The 17747-nt window shown below is 53.2% G+C and overlaps 1 protein-coding gene across 3 annotated transcripts; it reads right to left on the bottom strand.

The window, feature by feature from the left end:
- Positions 1–232: 232 nt before the first annotated feature.
- On the bottom strand, positions 233–17295 carry STRIP1 (striatin interacting protein 1). Of its 3 annotated transcripts, none has more exons than XM_040998540.1 (21): positions 17086–17295; positions 14732–14801; positions 13382–13456; positions 12874–13008; positions 12653–12773; positions 11515–11583; positions 10550–10656; positions 10307–10434; positions 8489–8671; positions 7738–7955; positions 7371–7436; positions 7211–7274; positions 6207–6278; positions 5684–5758; positions 5448–5545; positions 4306–4432; positions 4016–4116; positions 3331–3397; positions 2857–2961; positions 2100–2304; positions 233–1174 (listed from the first exon to the last, which is right to left on the bottom strand). In XM_040998540.1, the coding sequence occupies exons 1-21, from the start codon at positions 17263–17265 to the stop codon at positions 927–929; spliced, it is 2514 nt and encodes an 837-aa protein (XP_040854474.1). In that variant the 5' UTR covers positions 17266–17295; the 3' UTR covers positions 233–926. The 3 variants fall into 3 exon arrangements, with proteins under 3 accessions (XP_040854474.1, XP_040854475.1, XP_040854476.1); XM_040998541.1 differs by having other exon boundaries at positions 8483–8671; positions 17086–17228; XM_040998542.1 differs by having other exon boundaries at positions 2100–2220; positions 8483–8671; positions 17086–17228.
- Between the last annotated feature and the right edge of the window lie 452 nt (positions 17296–17747).

Here is a 17747-nt window from a genome sequence, read left to right as displayed (position 1 = left end):
CCAGGCCATGGGGCGCAGGCTGCAGGCCTCCCCTTCATCAAGCTGCCTCCCCACTGGGCCCCAGCCCCTGCGACAGCCTGAACCCCAACTCTCTCATACTGAGGCAATCCCGACCAATGACTGACACTAACCCCACCCTAAATCCAGTTGGGAGGGGCTGGCAGTCTGCCAGGTGACCCCTCGGTGCCGTGGGGAGAGGCCACACTTCCTCCAGAGACAGCAATGGGGACTGCTTTTACTTTTTTAATGTAAAGAGTACACAAACACATTAGAAACCCCAACACATCACAGGAGACAACACATACATTTATACACAGATATCTACAGGCCCTTGAGAAGCAGAGAAAAGACACACGCCTTCCTCCTCCCTCAACCTTCCCCAGAAGCCCCGAGGCAGCCGCAGCGACCATTCCAACTGCTTTTGCAACTGCTTCCGGATCAGACACACAGGACTCCGGAATGATGTCAGAACCCCCACCCCCAGCACAAACAGGATACCGATTTCCTGGCTCTGGTTCCTGCTGGAATCCCAAGCACCTCACCCGCTTGGCAAGCTGATGTACCACGCAGGTGCTGTCTTGGAAGGAATCAGCCCTTGAAATCCAGATGCAGTGGGAAAGAATTCCTGGACCCCAAGCTTTTCCCAACCTTGGGTCAACTGGGAAATCAGCTGCAACCAATCAGGTTCAAAAGAGGATTAGGGAAGGGTGGATTCCACATGGGGAGAGGACTGCTCCTGGCCAGGACACTGGCAGTCCTGGAGAGAGACCACTGCCTGGTAGCCTACAAGCCCAGGGCCAGCTGTGGAGTCAGTGGAGCTGTGCTGCCACCTGGAGGAGTACAGGAACACTGCAGCCATAAGTGACCCAGTCCCTGGGTAACTGGCAATTACTGATGTTTCCCTCTCGGTCTCCTGCCTGGCAGCCTCACTGCAGCAGCTCCTCCCAGGATATGGGCTTGGAGAAGACCTCTCTTTCTAACCAGAGGTCGTAGTTCATCTGGAAGTCCTCAGGGAGGTCCACCCGCTGGCCCAGGACACTCTGTAGGCAGTTGTCCACTGGCAGGAAGTCAGGGTTGCTGTGGGCACGATCGTAGCGCCGGGCGTTGAACCGTTCAATGTTGGCCCGGAGGGCACACTCCTCTGCCTGGAAGTCCCAGGGCCGCGCATCGAGATCTGCAAGAGCAGGAGGCACGGTTAGGAGCCAAGCCAGGCTCCCTGCAGCCTCAGGCTGGGCCTGGGTGAGATGTCAGCGCGAGCAGGGCACCAGCTAGCTGGCTTCAGCCAGAGTGACAGGGGTCCTCCTGCAGGCTGAGGAGCCTTGCATAGGAGCTCCCCCAACACTCGGGGGTGGGGTCACAGGCCAAAGCTGGACAGCCCCATATTTACTCCTTCTCTCTCCACTTCCTGAATAGTACTCTGTGTCGCTGTGGGCACACAAAAAATCCCAGGCACTAGGTGTGCAGCCACAGTGCCACTGCAGCAGCTGGCATAGTAACGTGCAGACACGGGGCAGTGAGGTGGGCAGGAACACTGCAGGGGTGGAACAGGATATGCAGAAGCCAGAAGTGGACGCTGACACAGCTAAGGCTTGCGAGTCTATTGTCAGTTTACTGTCAGTTATCTCTCGTCAACCGGGTGTGTGCCCTGTGTCTGGAGCCCTGAGTCCGGAGCCTTGACTGGGAGGGTGGCTGGGCTGCCTGTGGCAGGTAACGAGGCCAAACGGGAAGCTGGGTTAGGTACAGACAGGGAGAGTGAAGACAGTGACTCCTTGCTTAGGGTCTGACTCTGGTTCTAATGGAAACAGGAAGCAAGCAGGATTTTCCTCTGGGAGCTGGTGCACAGGGTCAGCTTGCTGGAAAGACCACCAGGGCCTAGTCAGAGGCCCAGAGGGAAGCATAAGCTGCAAGAGTCTTGTGGCTAGAACTAAGATGGATGCAGAGGGCTGGAATGTGGTGACAATTTCTAGAAAAGCAGTGACCTGGTGGAGAGGCCTCAGGAAGCTGATGGCAGAGAGGTCCTGGGCACCACAGGCAGGGAGTGAAAGATGCCACCTCTCCCCACGCACCTCACCCGCACCCTGCTTCATGTGCAGCCTCACCGTTGCCATAGGCCCAGTCGTCGTTGAGCCGGTGGCGCACCTTCTGGTAGATGGCCGACATGGTCTTCATGTTGCTTTTGCGCCACTGGCGCCCCAGGTACTTGGTCTGCACCTTGAGCAGCTTCAGTACGTACAGCTGCATCATGGCCTGCTTCACCTTCAGGGCCCGCTTCAGGATGGGCGCTGACTTAAACACCACCAGCATCTGCAAAGGCACATGGGTGAGGAACACCACTGAGGATGGTGCTGGGTGTGCCGCCAGCCACGGCTGCTCAACCCTGCACGGCTACACATGGGGCCACATGCACCCCAGGGAACTCCTGACATGTGCAAACTGAAGTCTGAAACCTAGAGTTCCAGGTCAACCACATGGTGGCATACCCTAATCATGGTCACTTTGGAGTCTGAAGAAAGCCATGAATTTCTACGCCAACCATGCTGCTCTGCACACACAGGACCAATCCATTCCAAAGGCATCCATGGACCCAGGACAAGGACACCCAGAGCACCCATGTTACCAATCAACACAAAGACAGAAGCAAAGGCCTCTGGGAGCACACATCATTCCACTATAGGATGAAGCCTCTTCAGCTGCCAGTCTAACCTGGCCATGAACTAGAAATAGCTCCCCAGTCAAGTGGGAAAGACAGCAGCAAGTCCCCTCAGGGACTCCTGGCTCCCCAGGGCGAATGGGAGGTGTGGGGCACAGACCTCTCTGATCTCAGAGCTCCAGACCTGCTGTGTGAACATGACTCACCATTGTCCTTGAGTGCTTCCATTTAGTCAGCTTGTTCAATATGCGAAGCAGATTGATACAAGAAAAGAGGTTCCTCCAGCAAAACTGGTTGTTGTCACCTGCTTCCTGCAGGGTAGACCCAGCACCCATCACAATCTTCCCAGCTGTAGGGTGCCCCACAGTTTCCCAAAGGCCCTGCTCTAGTGGGCAGCCCAAGGGCATGTCAGTTCAAAAGGACTTCCTGCAGGAAACATGCTAGGGTGCCAGGAAGGCCAGTGTGGGGTGAGGGAGGCAACTCCACCAGCACAGCTCTGGGTACCACACTCCCTAATTCCTACAAACTCTTCCCCCACACCCCCAGCTCCCCTTCTATGCCCTCACAAAACCTATGAAGCCAGTTGTGAAGATACCACTAGCCCTGGGTGGAGGGAGGCAGGCTTTCCACCTGCCTCGTGCCCCTCATGCCACGGTGAGAGGGAGAGGCTAGCCACTTACCAGACTCTCCGCCGTCAGCTCTGGTAGCTCGTGCACCACACAGTGAGGGTAGTCCAGGACTGAAATGCTGCAAGAGGGTGAGAGAAGCCAGGGGCCTGCCATGAGCAGAGGATGGGGTCTGTGGGCAGCTCAGACTGAGCTGGCTTCTGGTTTCCTTCCTTGCCTTGTTAGAGTGGAAGCAGGCAGCTCCCTGTCTGGCCCCAATCCTTCCAGCTGCAAGATGAGGAAGTATCTACTCTAAGAAATCCCCTGCAGCCAGAGACGCGCCTGTAATAACCACACCCAGGGTACAGATCCTCCTGTAGTTTCCCTATGACAATAAACTTGGGGCTGGCACTGACTTATGCCCAGTCCTGCTTGGCTGCTCAGCCTATGGGCTCTCACACTGACAGGTAGTCGAGCTCACGCACAGCTGGCTTGGAGTGGAGGGGCAGGAGTCTGCATGCAGAGCCCCACAGCGTATGTGCAGTCCTGAGACAGCTGCTGCCTGGCCACAGACTAAGTCACCTGTCAGATCTGAGCTCTCCACACACAGGACCAAGTAAGCCTCCTTCATCTCTGTGACCCAATGCCTAGCAGCATGCTGGCTCATAGGTGCTGCAGAGTGGACTCAATAGGAGAATGCAGCTGGGAGCCCTGCTGTCTGGCCCCCCCAACCCCAACCCCGTACCCCTGTCCTCATCACCTATTTTTGGCAGTGATGTAGGACATGATGTTTTGATTGAAGAACTTCAGGATCAAAGGGATGCAGTTGGCAAACACCAGGTGCTGGGCCATGTATTCAAACTACAACCAAGAGAAAAAGGTGTGGTCCTTGAGACCATGTCCTCTTTCCTGAGGGGATGAAGGGCTGTGGCTAGGGGACCAGGTGTTAAAATCCTCCTGCCCAGTCATGCAGCCTCCAAGGCAAGGGCTTTGCTTCCAGGCTGCACGAGGCCTCAGCCCAGTGAACAGGAAGAAAGGCCCTGAAGGTACCTGGTAGACATGGTTCAGCTTAAAGTGCTTGAGCAGCAGCAGTAACACAGCAGAAATGGCCTTCACAATGACCTCTTTGTGGCGATTCACATCCACCCCCAGCTTCATGCTCTGCAACACTGTGGTGCTGGAAACACAATTGCCTGGATGAGCCGCCAGCATGGGCAGCGCCTTCTTTCCAGGTACCCCCAGCAGAGCCTCTCTGGGCAAAGGCTCCACTGCACCGCCTTGCCCACAGGCGGCAAGGTCAAACCCAAGCTCCTCCCATACAACCTACCTCAACACAACTTACTTCTTCCCCATGAAGCTCCCAAACACAGCCTAGCCTGTTTCTCTGCTTCTCTTCCAAAATGACCTTCAACTTCCCAAGATTTCTCCTAAGCTCTGCCACTAACTTATGTCCCCCAAGCATGCTCTGTGGAATACCAGTACATTGAGAGAGATTTCATGTCATTGAAAAAAAGATCTTGAAGTCAGATCAATTTAGCTAGCACCAAATTACATAGTTTTTTAAAAGACTTCTCACTAGAAGTCTTTCTAAGAAGAAATACAGTATCTGACTCCAGGTTTTCCAAGGACCTTGATGCTGGTTTGACATTCCATGACTCTTGTCTTGGTGTGTTAGTCAATGCCTGGCTCTGCCCTTCCCTGGCTACCGCTACCTCACTCCGTGGCCATGGCCAGCCAGGTGCTAGGCTCAAGGCCAGGTGCTGCTGGCAGGAGAGCGAGGCCTTGTCTTCCTCAAAGGAGAACACAATCTCAATTTGACCTGGCACAGGCACAGACAAGGCCTGGGGAGGAAGAATCTCTAAGCATTTCTCTGTCACCCTGAGCCACCTACCAGTGCCCTTCTGGAAAACAGCTCAGCTGCTGCAGCCAAACTGTCCAGAGGCTGACCCTGCACACAGCTTTAGGGGTGCAGCTATAACGCATGTCTGAAGGCCCCCCTCATTTTTCAGAGGAGGAACCTGTTTTCCCCTTTGTCTCATGAGGTCACCAGGGGCAAAGTGTACACTAGAATCCAGGCCCAGTGCACCAAGCCACCTCATCAGCCAGCGTGTTTCCTCTTGAGTCAGGTTCCCTAACTGATGGAGACCCCTGGCCCTCTGCCCCCCACCCTACACCACAGGCGCGACACTAACGGCATCTCTTCAGGAAGGACATCGGCGAGGATGTTGATTGAGTCGGTTTTGGCTTTGGAGGTGGGGGCTGCAGCCAGCAGGATCTTCAGAAGGGCGATCTGGAAGCACAGACAACTCAGCTACACTTCCAAGAGAGCCCCGAGCTGGGGGCCGCAACACTCAGGGGAAGTCTAGAGGCAGCTCCCACTGCAGGCGCCCATGAGGCCACCAAGATGGGTCTCAGCCCCAGCACTCACCATGTACTGAGGCAGGCTGGGGAGCAGGCCTTGGTAGAGAGTTTCTGCAGGGACCTGTTCAACCTCCTCTTCTCCCTAAAACACAGTGGGTACAAAATCAAAGCCCCAGTCTACACTGTATTCCTCTGGGCCAGTTTCTTGCTGGCTAAAGAAGAATCTGCAAGCATCAATGTGGAAGAATTCACGATAGCCACAGCAAACCCTCCACACTTGGAATGTGCCAGAGTGTCTGCTTGCAGGAACTCACTTACTTCTTATTATAAGTCTTTGGAGGTACCATGTTACTGCTGTGAATCTCATAAGTGAGAAATCAAGATACAGAGATTTGACCAGGAGTCAGTAAGTAATTATTAGCAGGTCGCCACCCGCTAATAAGTAGCAGGGCTGGAATTGGGTCTGTCCTCTTAACCCCTGGTGGCAGCCAGCTAGACATGCCACCTTGGGGCAGCTCTGAGGTGGAGGCCCCTCGGAGTGTCTGGGACAGCTGAGGACAGCTGGGGGCTGTCAAAGGCATCCCACTCACCCCTGAAAGAGGCGAACGGAGGTACTCCTCTTCCATCTGCGCCTGGACCTCAGCAATGGATGTGTACTTGTGCTGGAGAGAGACAAGAAGCAGGGACGATATCCCCCATTCTCCGGCCGAATGCCCCACATCCTAGCAAAGACTCCACATTGTTCCCTCAAACACACTCCTCCAGAGAGGGGGGCTCAGTCACCCTAAAGAGCTCTAATTTGAACCTTAATCAAAATAGCCTTCTAAGTAGGCACTTATCTGTTTTGCTAGCCATGATGAGAAGCCTGAAGAAGATGAGCAAAAAGCAGACTCAAGGAGGGGATGGGGCTTCCCCCATAGCTTTAGTGGCATGACAAGAGCTATTAGAAGTAAACCTAAGATCTCAAAATGTCTAGCTGCCCAGGGCCCAGCTAGTACAGCACTCTGCAAAACTATGTCTTGAGAATACATCAGTAGGGCCTCCTCCATGCTACGCCCTGCCTTGGGAGCCCACCCTGCATGGCGGGTGGTCACCTGCAGATCACTCCTGGGCCCTACCTGGACTGGAGAGGAGGGGTGGAGGAACAGGACTGCCTTAGCCCAACACCCTTCTCTTCAGAATCCGCCTGCTCACGACCTGTGTTCTCTGGCTCCGGCCTCAGCCTCGTTCCCCAACTGCTCTCTCAGTGGTGAAGAGGGGACTGCAGTTCCTGCTAGTCCCTCCTCTATCTCCAGTGCCCGAGACCCTGGGCAAGCAAAGAGCAGGGCTGCATGCTGGGCTTTTCACAAATAACTCCACCTGCCCTCTGCTGGCCTGATCTTTAATAAACCCCCTTCCCCACATACCAAGGTTCTCCATCAAAAGCTCAATTATGAATTGAAAAGTGCTTTCTGAGGTATTCTGCAACACACCCCTGTCTGTAGCCCAGGTTCTCAGGTAGGTAGCAGACTTCAGAAGGCCACTGCCTGCAGGTCGGTGTCACTTTACTTACCTGGTACCAAGCCAGGCCAAAAGCTCACCCAAAGCCGCTTACCTGTTTTAGAGTCTTGATGCTTTCATGGATTGGCCTGGGCAGCCCTACTATGGTGCTTGTGTCACTAGAGAAGAAAGAAGGCTCTGTGTTTGCTAGGGTCCCCAACACCAACAGTGCACAAAAGGACCGTGACCTTCTCAAGAACTCCAGTCCCACTCACCTGCCTAGAGTGTAACCTATGAATTTGCTGCGGCTAGACTCGAGGAACATCTCAATGTCCTTCTCTCTGCCAAAGCAAGGTGAAGATTTCAGTATCACAGCTAAGAAAACACAGAACACATAGCAACACTGGATATACCTCCCACAACAGTTCTGTGTAAAAGAGAGAAAAATGTTTAATTTCATGTTTTCTATAATTTCATTGGATCAGTGGCCTGATTTTCTGTGACAGGAATAACAAATTTGTCCCCAACCCTGCCCAGGGCACAGTGAGTCCCTCAAGGAGCTGTGTGTGTGTGTAGTAGAGGGGGAGAGAAGAGGGAATGGGATCTGGCTTTCAGACAAGTGTGACAGAGGTCTGAACTCACCTGACCTTGGGGGCCCAGGGCAGCCCCTTGGGACAGGTGAGCCTGTCAGTCTGGGGGTGCTGCAGTGGGGGAGGCATCACCTCATCCCGCTCCAAGGGAAAGGTCTCTCCCTCCAGACTGTTGTCATCGTCATTCTCCTCCTCCTCTTCTCGGGAGTCATCGGCCTTGTAGGGGTCCCGTTCATTGAAGGCATCTAAGTTGTCCTGCTTTATCAGGGCCTACAAACAGGAGGAGATGATGAGCATCAGACTGAGACAGAGACCAGGAATGCAGCCTGAGTGGGCAGAATACTGACAGGTGTTTGGGTAGAGGGCAAGAACAGTGGAAAGCCAGAGTTAAGGTGGGCACCAAATGACAGATGGCCTCCTGCTCCGATCCCTGAACAGTGCTACAGCTGGGTGCTCTCTGGGCATGGCCTGGGGCTGCAGTCAGAGTGGCCTTCTGAGCACGCATTCCTTCCACTTGTTCATCCAAGACCTCAGCAGCCCTGCTGCCCTAGAGCCTGCTGTGTCTGCATACCAGCATGTGTGTGTGTGTGTAGGCCTGCTGTGTCTGTGTTCGCCCATGTGTGTAGGCCTGCTGTATCCATGTGCAAAGGCCTGCTATATCCATGTGTATGAGTGTGTACAGGGCCTGCTGTGTGTGTGTGTGCAGGCCTGCTGTATCCATGTGTGTGTGTATAGCACCTGCTATATCTGTGTGTGTGCACCTGAGACCCCTTGGGAGTCCTGGGGCCCTTGGTCGCCCTCACCTTGTGCTCACGGCGGCCCCTCTTCTGCTGCTGCTCAATCAGATCAGAGGCGGATGCTGGTGGAGAGGCAGCCCTCATGTTGCGGATCACCTTGATGCTGTCTTCTGGCAGTGGAGGCAGGCCCAGGAGCGCACGCTTCTCGGCCTTCATGCTCTGCAGCTCCTCAAAGCCACCCAGCGTGCACTGCATCACAGACAGGGCCCGGAGCTGGGTGTCAGTCTGTTCACAGCTGCCCAGGTACTGTGGCAGACTCAAAAGCACCAGGCTTTCAGCATCTGGCCTAGTGCTTAGGATGCTGCTTGAGACACCCACACCCCAAATGGCAATGCCTGGGTCTGAGTCCTAGCTCTGTCCTAACTCTAGGTCCCTGCTAATGCACACCCTGGGAGGCAGCAGGACTGACTCTAGTTCTTGGGTCCCAGCCACCTTTGTGGGAGACCCAGATTACAGTTCCTGGCTCCCAGTTTGAGCCTGGTTCTACTACATTGTCACAGGCATACAGGGAGTGAAAAAGCAATGGGAGCTCCTTGCCTGCCACTCAAATAAACAAGGGCCATCATGACTCACACAACCTCTACAACACAAGGAACTAGTGTCAATTCCAAGGAATTTAGTGACACCAGCAGAGGGTATGGGTGTGGAGAAGGAGAGAAGAAAGAGTAAAATGCGGGCATGCAATATACTTCCCCCCATAAAAAAAAAAGGCAGCCTGAAGAGCCCACCCCTACCAGTTGCCAGAGCAGCCAGTGAGGCTCGTGTTTCAGTTCTCATGCATGTCAGGCTTTCAGAACCAACAGGAAGCACATGACTGGCAACTCAAGCTAAAAACCAACGGGGCCAGTGCTGGGGCATGCAGTTAAGCTGCTGCCCATAGTACTTGCATCCCATATGGGGACCAATTCAGCTCCCTGACAAAACACCTGGGAAAGCAGTGGAGGATGGTCCATGTGCCTGGGCTCCTGTGCCCAGGTGGGAGACTCAGATGGAGCTCCAGACTCCTTGCTTCCACCTGACCCAACCTCAGCTATTGTAGCTATTTGGGGAAGCGAAGCAGCAGTAAATCTCTTTCTGTATCCACCACTTCCCTGCCCCCTTACTCTACTTTTTAAATAAATAAGCAAATTAAAAAACAAACAAACAGCTTCCTCTCTGAACATCTCTCTGGAAGCCAAAACCTAGGCCATGCATGGCAGCTGCTGGTTGCTAAATCCCTCCACCTGAGTGACTCAGCTTTGCTCTGCTGTCAGCAAGGCCTAGAGAACCACACAGGACAGGTGGTCAAGAGAAAAGCAGGAATGATGGAGGAGGCCCCAATCTCATTGAACCTTGGCCTCTACTGGCCGACTGCGAAGGAGGGCAGGGGAGTCCCAGGGACAGCAGTAGCCTCAGCTACAGCTAGCTCCCCTTGGAGACCTGGCCTGAGTCTGCTGGGGCTGACAGGGCCCTTCAAGCAGGGTACTGGCCAGCTCACCTCGGGTCCTCAAGCCAGAAACAGGTGTCATATCATACTGTGAGGGAAATGGAGGGCAGCCCCCTACATGTGGATCTGAAAAAGGGTGCCCCATTACCCTAGCTCTAACTCAAATCACCCTACAAACTCCAGGTGACTGACACAATAGCTGCCCGCAATAGGAAGCCAACAATCCAGTCTGAAGCAAAGATCAAGTCCTCCTGGGGGCACCAACTGTTTTGATATCTCCTTTTAGACTCTTTTACAATAATTTTTCAGCCATGGTTCACATGAGTCAAGCTTCAAAAGTCAGGCGCCTTCCTGACTTGCCCCCCAGTGCTCAAGTTCCCCTCCAAGCAGGTGCTCACCAACACTGTCTTCCACAGCAGTAGGAGAACTTTCTTCATAGGAAAATGAGGGGCATGGCCACTGCAAAATTTGGTCACCATCCCAAACAGCATGATGGCAAACGGCTCATTGTTGTACAGCGGGGATCCTGGGGCAGGGTTGACACAAAGAAGTCTGATGCACCATAGGCAGCACATACACAGCACCCAGGACCCCCAGGAAGCCTCCCAGATTAAGTTCCCAGAAGGAGCCCAGGGTCCTACCCAGCTCTGCCCTGAAGGTCTGCCGCATGGTCCTCCACTCTGCCTTGTCACCCTCACACTCCTGGTGCACGGTCTCCACGATCAGGTACATGATGTTGAGCAGGACCCTAAGGACAAGAGCCAGTTCACAAAGGAGCAGAAATGGGCACTCGAGGAAGCAGTCCTGGCTTCCTCACACGTCAGCTCACAGGAGCAGATGCCAGGAAAATTGAGAACAGAAAGGTGAGAAGCCAAGGGTCCATGGAGCCCAGTGGTGCTTCTTTCTCCCCTGCCGGTGTTTCATGTCGTGCTGGCAGGGACAAGACCTTACTCTGCTTTGTATCTCCAGTGGCTAACAAAGTGCTCACTCAAAGCAGGTGCTTATTCAATGAATGACCATGAACAGGAATGGCCAAAAGCCATGACTGCCCCAGGCTTCCGGACAAGACAGAAAACCTAGAAACGGGAGTGAGCCATTAGGGCAAAACAGGACACTCGCAGTGAGGACAAAGACTGAGTTCAGGTCAGCACCGGAGACACTCAGGAACTCTAACTGCAACAGGAACACGACAACCCCCTGCCTGAACACTCTCTAGATTCACAGAGACAAACTCCAACCCCACAGATAGAAATGCAACCTACGTTGGGCAGCCGCACCCATGGCACATGATGAAGCCACCAGGTTGAGCCACACAGATGGGGTTCACGCTGGGCCAACGGCAAAGGGGGAGTCCAAGGATATCAAACACCCCCGGAACAATTCCTCAGCAGCAGGCCCACACCTCACTGCAGCTCCATAAAGTGCCTGGACCCTGGGTTTCCTGTGGGAGTCTCGACCCAGAGCCCACTGAGGCTGGGTCCTCGGGCAGGGTCTCCTAGTCAGTCACTCACACTGAGCCCATCACACCAGCAGGTTTGAGTGTGCAGAAGGAACACACACACACACAAGCTGCAGCTCCAAGAGCCCAAGCCCGACGCCTGCTTACCTCAGATCTGTGCTGTCAGCCAGGGAGATGGCGGGCTTCCTCACTGCGCTGCTGCATGCGGCACTGTTGCTGCAAGAGAGACTCGAGAGTCAGCACCTTTGCCCGGATAGGTCAAGTAATGCCCTCAGCAAGTCCCACACAGTACAGGAACAAAGGGCTGTGACATGTGTTTAGACTGCACAAGAGGCCATGGGGCACAGTGGAGAAGAAGTCAGGCCTGGGGCCAGCAATGTGGCACAGTGGATACAGCCTGCTGCCTCGGATGCTGGCATCCTACATGGGTGCTGGTTAAAGTCCTGGCTATTCCACTTCAGACCCAGCTCCCTACTTAATGTACCTGGGGAAGCAATGGGAGATGGCCCAAGTGCTTAGGCCCCTGAACTCATATGGCAGACCTAAAGGAAACTCCTGGCTCCTGTCTTTGAACTAGCTCAGTTCAAGCCATTGCAGCCATCTGGGGAGCGAACCAGTGGATAAATTGTTTTTCTCTCTGTCTTTCCTTTTCTCTCTCTCTCTCTCTGTAACTTGCATTTCAGATAAATACATAAATAAAAAACAAAAATTTAAAAACCTAAGGCCCTGTACCAGATTGCAATGGTTTGATTCCTGGCTCTAATACTTATTAACTGTGTACTCCCCTGGGTAAAGTGCTTAACTTTTCTGTGCCTCCATTTCCTCCTCTAAATTGGGAACTGCGTCATTCACAAGGCACTCAATGAGTGTTCTCAGCTTTTATCACTGATGCTTTCCTCGGATGAGCACAGCTGACCTTCCTACCAAGCAAGGGACCATTGGTAACACCTGCTAGAGAAGGCTGAAGTTGAGCCCATGTGTTACACTTATGTCTGGCCTTCTGCTGAAGCCAAAACTGCAGGCCAAACCAAACAGAATCAGCAGAAGCAAACAGAGTTCAAATGCAAGGCTTCCTCAGAGAGGTAGCTTAGACCTGGGAAGCTCAGATACTACCTAATTTAAAAGCTCTAGCATGAGGCAGGTGCAGTCACCCAGCTATGGTCCTGAAGGTGTAGGCAGCAACATCCTGTTGCTCTTCCCCAGGTGGCCGGAACAGAGCCTGACGTGAGACAATTAGCCCCCTCCCCTCCCCTCCCTACTCGAGCCCCTTGGAAGAAGTGCTCACTCTATTTCCATGTTCAGAAGCTCCACCAAAGCATTGAACGTGCCCACCTCCAGGAGCAAAAAGATGTTGTAGCGCATCCAAAACTGCACCTCTGCCTCCGAGCTGCACTCACCGAAGGTGCCTGCAAGCACAGGGCAGTCAGAACTCACTGAGCCCTTTCCCACATCTGACAGGGGATGCCACAGGCAGAGACGCTGGCGGTGGGGAAGCCCGCTCTTTACCTTGGGCAACATAGAGAATGGCTCGAGCCACCTTGAGTCTCTTCTCCCTGGCAGTGACTTCCAAGCCATCCAGGAGCCTCATGGCATGGGTACGGTGCTGGTTGGTGTCCAGCTCAGTCCACTTCTTGTCAGTCACTGCAGGGCAAGACAACAGTTACATCTGAGCCTGGAAGAATGCTCACAATGGAAGAGCCCCCCCCAGTATTAATCCACTACATCCAGGAGTGCCAGAGAAGCAGAAGGATGCGTGCCTCTTTGGAAGCAGCAGGCGCATACTGCTATTGTATTTTTGGTGCAATTCCCATCACAACACTTTCCCCTCAGTGCTCACATTCTGAAAGCCTACCACCAGACTTCCCAAAGCCTCCTCTAAATGCGGCACCTGGCCTTGGACAACATGGTCCAACAGGTTTCTCTGGGCATTCCAGGATGACTGAGGTCACCCAAATGACTCAGAGGAACCCCGCAGCTCTTGGATGCACATGACAGCACCAGGAAATCATCTCACCATGTATCCTAAAGTCTTCCTCAAAGCATTTTCGATTCATCAGGAATTCTGGTCCTTCCGTGTAGCTGTAAAGTTCTGGCAAGAACAAAGGTTCATTAGCAGCAGGGCCTCATTGACTTCCACAGGTGCACCCAGGACCACTCCAGCCCCTGCATCCAGTGGCTCTCAGCTGGTGCTAATTACTCAAAGGATTCTGGTGCTCTAATTCATCTTACAGTTGATACCCAGAATGCCAATGAAGCATCAGGGCAGGCACTTGCATTAGATGAGCATCCTTCTAGCATGCCATGCCAGAAGTGACCCTCATGCTCAAACTGTCTTCCACGAGCTACCTTCCCAACAAACCCGAGCTTATGGAGGCCACAGAAGCAGCTCACACTGAATTCATGCCACACAGGAGTGGTTGTGGCAAAGGCAGATATGCAGGCATGGCTGCTATCATCTCCCACGACACACTGCTATCTTTTGGGCCACTGTTGGGAACAGTATATGACTAAGAACATCACTATGACCACCTTGGAACTGGGTTCTAGCTAACTGAGCTAACCACACAGAAATGCTTCAGAAAAGTAAAGAACAGGGGTTGACATTGCAACCTAGTGAGTCAAGCCACTGCCAGCAAAGATGGCTCATGTCTCGGTTACTACTCTTTCAATCCAGCTTCCTGTTAATGTGTCTGGAAAGTAGAGAAAGATGGCCTAAGTGCTTGGGCTCTAGTCACCCACATGGTAGACCCAGATGGAGTGCTGGCTTTGGCCTGGGCTAACCCTAGCCAACGTGGTCATTTGGGAAATGAATAGTAGACAAAAGATCTCTCTTGCTTTCTATTTCTCTATGGAATTCTTTCAACCAAAAAAAAGAAAGAAAATAGGAAAAGAAAAGAAATAAATCTTAAGAGAGAGAAGAGAAAGAAAACAACCTAGCTTTAAAGTATATAAGGCTTGAACTAAAATGCTATTTACACATATGTATGGTGTGTGTGTGTGTGTGTGTGTGTGTGTACCGTTGATAGGATTAAAGTAAAACATGAATCCAGAAATGATACTTATTCTTAATGTCCTTGAAGACCAACAGGGAGAAGAGCATCCCCAAATTAACACAAGCTTTTTTTTTTTTTTTTTGCATTGTAAATATACTTATGCTTTTCACCCAGCAGCACAAGAGCAAGCTCACGCACAGCTGCCCAGAGGTTGTCTCCCTGCCTGAGAGCTGCACCAGGTTTAAGAGGGTAGAGGCAGATCCTCCTGCATATGACTGCTGGGCTCCCACGAAAGCAAGGGCAGAGGCCACAGGGGGAGCCTCTGGCTGTGTGGAGCAGGCTCGGGCCCTGACAAGGGACCGTGATTTTACCTGAGAGCTCTGCTGCCCATTTGTCTGTGTCCGCATACTCAAACTCCAGGTCTGGAGACTCGGAATAGCCCTGCTGACAAAAGGAGACAACGTCATGGGGGCCATCATTCTGAAACAGAAACGCTCCCAGTGTGTCAGTCAACCACCGCCTCCACTTGCTTGATGTTTCATTGCCACACTTTGCCTCCTAGGTTAGCTCTGCTCTCCTCCTGGAGCACCTGGAACCTGTAATTACACCGCCATGTTGTTCAGTTTCTACCTTTTCTTGAGATGGCAAGTCCCTTGGATGCCTGAAGTCTGTGCACCTTGCCCGGCAATGATTTCAAAATGCCTCCCAGGGCACTCTTGACAAGAGCAAGTAAATGGATCAATGGTTTATATTCAAGACCTCACTGAATGAATGAATACAAAGCTTCCAAGCATGTAGGGCAGGAGACACTGTTCCACAGAGTGTTAAGATTCCAGAACCCAGCGAGTTAGTGGGTTCCCAACAGCCTGGGAGAATTTGAGCACTGAAACTCTCAATCATCAGTCCATGTCTCAAATTTCCTTGAGAGCTGAGAGAGAAGGAAGGCAGTGGCCACACAGATGGGCTCACCTCCCACACAAGAGAATGTGACAAAGAAAATTTTCTCCCTGTTGGAAACAGGTGACCATGTATCACACCCCATCCCGCAGGCCTCACACTAGGAGAGAGGTGATGAAGAACAGGATGGTTGAAAATCCTAAAGCTTCAGTAAATCTACTTGGGAAGAGAAAGTAACAAAACACAACCAAGAAAAAGGGGTTTCCTTCTGAGACAACACAATGTACATTTTTACAAGTTACTAAGCATCATTTTTTTTTTAAAGATTTACTTATTTACTTGAAAGTCAAGAGTTACAGAGAAGGAAGGACACAGCGAGAAAGAGGTCATTCATCTGCCATCCATCACTCCCCAAATGGCAGCAAGATCCAGAGCGGGGCAGGCTGAAGCCAGGAGCTTCCTCCAGGTCTCCCACATGGTTGGCAGGAGCCCAGGCATTTGGGCCATCCTCTGCTGCGTTCTCAGGCACAGGAACTGTGCCTGATCCAGCAGGATACTGGATCAGCAGTGGAGCCACTGGGACAGGGATCAGCAGTGTTATCTGCTATGCCACAGAGCTAACCCTAGTCTCTTCATTTCTAGAATGAGGATGACATAAGGCCACCTCGAAGGTTTTTAAAAAGAGATCAAAAGTAGGTAACGTACAGTAGGGGCTCCTGGTAAAGATCAGGGTACCTATCCTTCCAGCACTGATCCAGCCCCCAACTGTCTTCACTCACGGAGGAAGACTGCAAGCTACCCTAAGGAGACAGCTGTAGACAGCCTCCCACCTGATGCAGCCATCCCACCAGTCTCCTGTGTGTTCAGTCTACCAGGAAATTAAAGGCTAGTAAGAGAAATTCAAGTGCATCCAAGGCTATTTATTCAACTAATCCTGGCTGATGGGTTCACCCTCACCACTCTCACAATCCTCCCCACACCAAAAAAATCACTGAGCCGTCCTCAGTGACGTTCCAACTCTAAGCCACGCAACAGCGGTGCCCTCGGCTTTTCCAAACAGTTCAGACATGAAGATGGAGAGGAACTGATTCCGTCCGCCTAAAAGCGTCCAGGAGGGGTGGTATGGAACCGCTGGGACGCTGTGCTTGGGTACTGAGGAGTCACCACCGGCTGCGTACCTCCGGGTTGCCTCAGGTGAGGGAGCCCGCTGAGCGAGTGCTCCGCACGCGCGGAAGAAGCCCTACAACGCTGCCACAGGTGTCTTCATTCATGAATTCTGCCAAGGGAAGCGGTGGTGGGAGGGATGCCTTTATGCGGGGTGAGGAGCACAGTCAAGCTGCTCCGCGAGAAGGAAGGCTGAGACACCCTGCACACACGCACACCACCAACACCAGCTCGTCTGAGACCGGTCATCTCTGATCCTCCACAGCCCGGCACCGGGCACGCCGGGCGATGACAGCCCACCGCTTGACCCCGCACCGCCTAAGGTCCACGGCAAGCCGGTGGGATCCCCTAGCCTGGGCGGCGCTGGATGGTCACTAGCTCCGTTCGCTTTCCAAGCGCCTTCCCGCTGGAAGCCGCGCTCCGCGGAGCCCACGACCGCCGTCCTCCGGCCCAGGACCCGAGGCCACTGGTTCTTCACGGCGGAGCGGGCACCGGCCACCGGAGCCTCTTCACGCCTCGCCTCCCGCCCCACCGGCTGTAGAGTGACAGCTCCCCGGTTCCACTCGGCCGGACCCTCCGGGCAGCCCGGCTCAGCCCCGACTGCCCCGACAGGCCCCCAGCCGCCGCCCGCCGGGTCCGAGCCTCGCCCCCTCCAGCTCCTGACCTCCGAGTCTTTACGCTGGTTGCGGTTGAACTCGCGGGCTTTGCCTCCGGGTAGGAGGCCTCCGCCCGCCCGCGGTGCCCCGGAGGTAGGCTGCGCAGCTGCCGGCGGAGGAGGTGGCGGCGGCTGCGGCTGCTTGTTGTTCACAATCAGCGGGCCCGGGCCACCGGCTGCCGGCTCCATCTTGGCTGCTCCACACCCCCGGCTCAATTCACGAACACCCGGGATGCAAATCTCGCGTGACTTCCTCTGGGCACTTTCTCTTGGCCATATTGAGTGTGGCGGCAAGTGTGGGACGCCATCTTGTCTGTCCGACACCTCGCGAGATTTCTTCCGGCCGAATCTCTTTCCAGGTCTACCTCGCTGTCATTCTCTTTAAGGCTTTCTTTGTTTCCTGAAGCCAGAATGACGTCTTTTAGCATAACTTTACACGAGTCACTGGGCTAGCTCCGATCAAAGTTTAGGGAGTATTGTAAGAAACAAGATGAAATCAGCCTTTCCATGGAGTTTTGCTTTCATAAACCAATGAATAACAAAATTAAGTCAAGCACAGCGTGACAGCTGCGTAAGCAGTGGATTAGAACTGAGGACAACTAGAATTTCTGCATTCCCAAACAGTAAACAAAGGCGATATTAGAGAAATAAGGTGGAGAAACATTAGCGAA

This window comes from Ochotona curzoniae, unplaced genomic scaffold, assembly GCF_017591425.1.
Source record: "Ochotona curzoniae isolate NIBS_2020 unplaced genomic scaffold, NIBS_Ocur_1.0 scaffold_1037, whole genome shotgun sequence".
NCBI lineage: Eukaryota > Metazoa > Chordata > Mammalia > Lagomorpha > Ochotonidae > Ochotona > Ochotona curzoniae.
This window is presented reverse-complemented; position numbering and strand designations above follow the sequence as displayed.

What these genes read in the sequence shown, in the direction of transcription:
- STRIP1 (XM_040998540.1), bottom strand. Translation starts at nt 17,265, where the DNA reads ATGGAGCCGGCAGCCGGTGGCCCGGGCCCGCTGATTGTGAACAACAAG. An exon ending in CTTCTGAACATGGAAATAGA is followed by an intron (nt 11,584 to 12,652) that starts GTGAGCACTTCT and finishes TCTCTCTTGCAG; the next exon opens with CAACAGTGCCGCATGCAGCA. An exon ending in TCCGTTCGCCTCTTTCAGGG is followed by an intron (nt 5,759 to 6,206) that starts GTGAGTGGGATG and finishes ACTGTGTTTTAG; the next exon opens with GGAGAAGAGGAGGTTGAACA.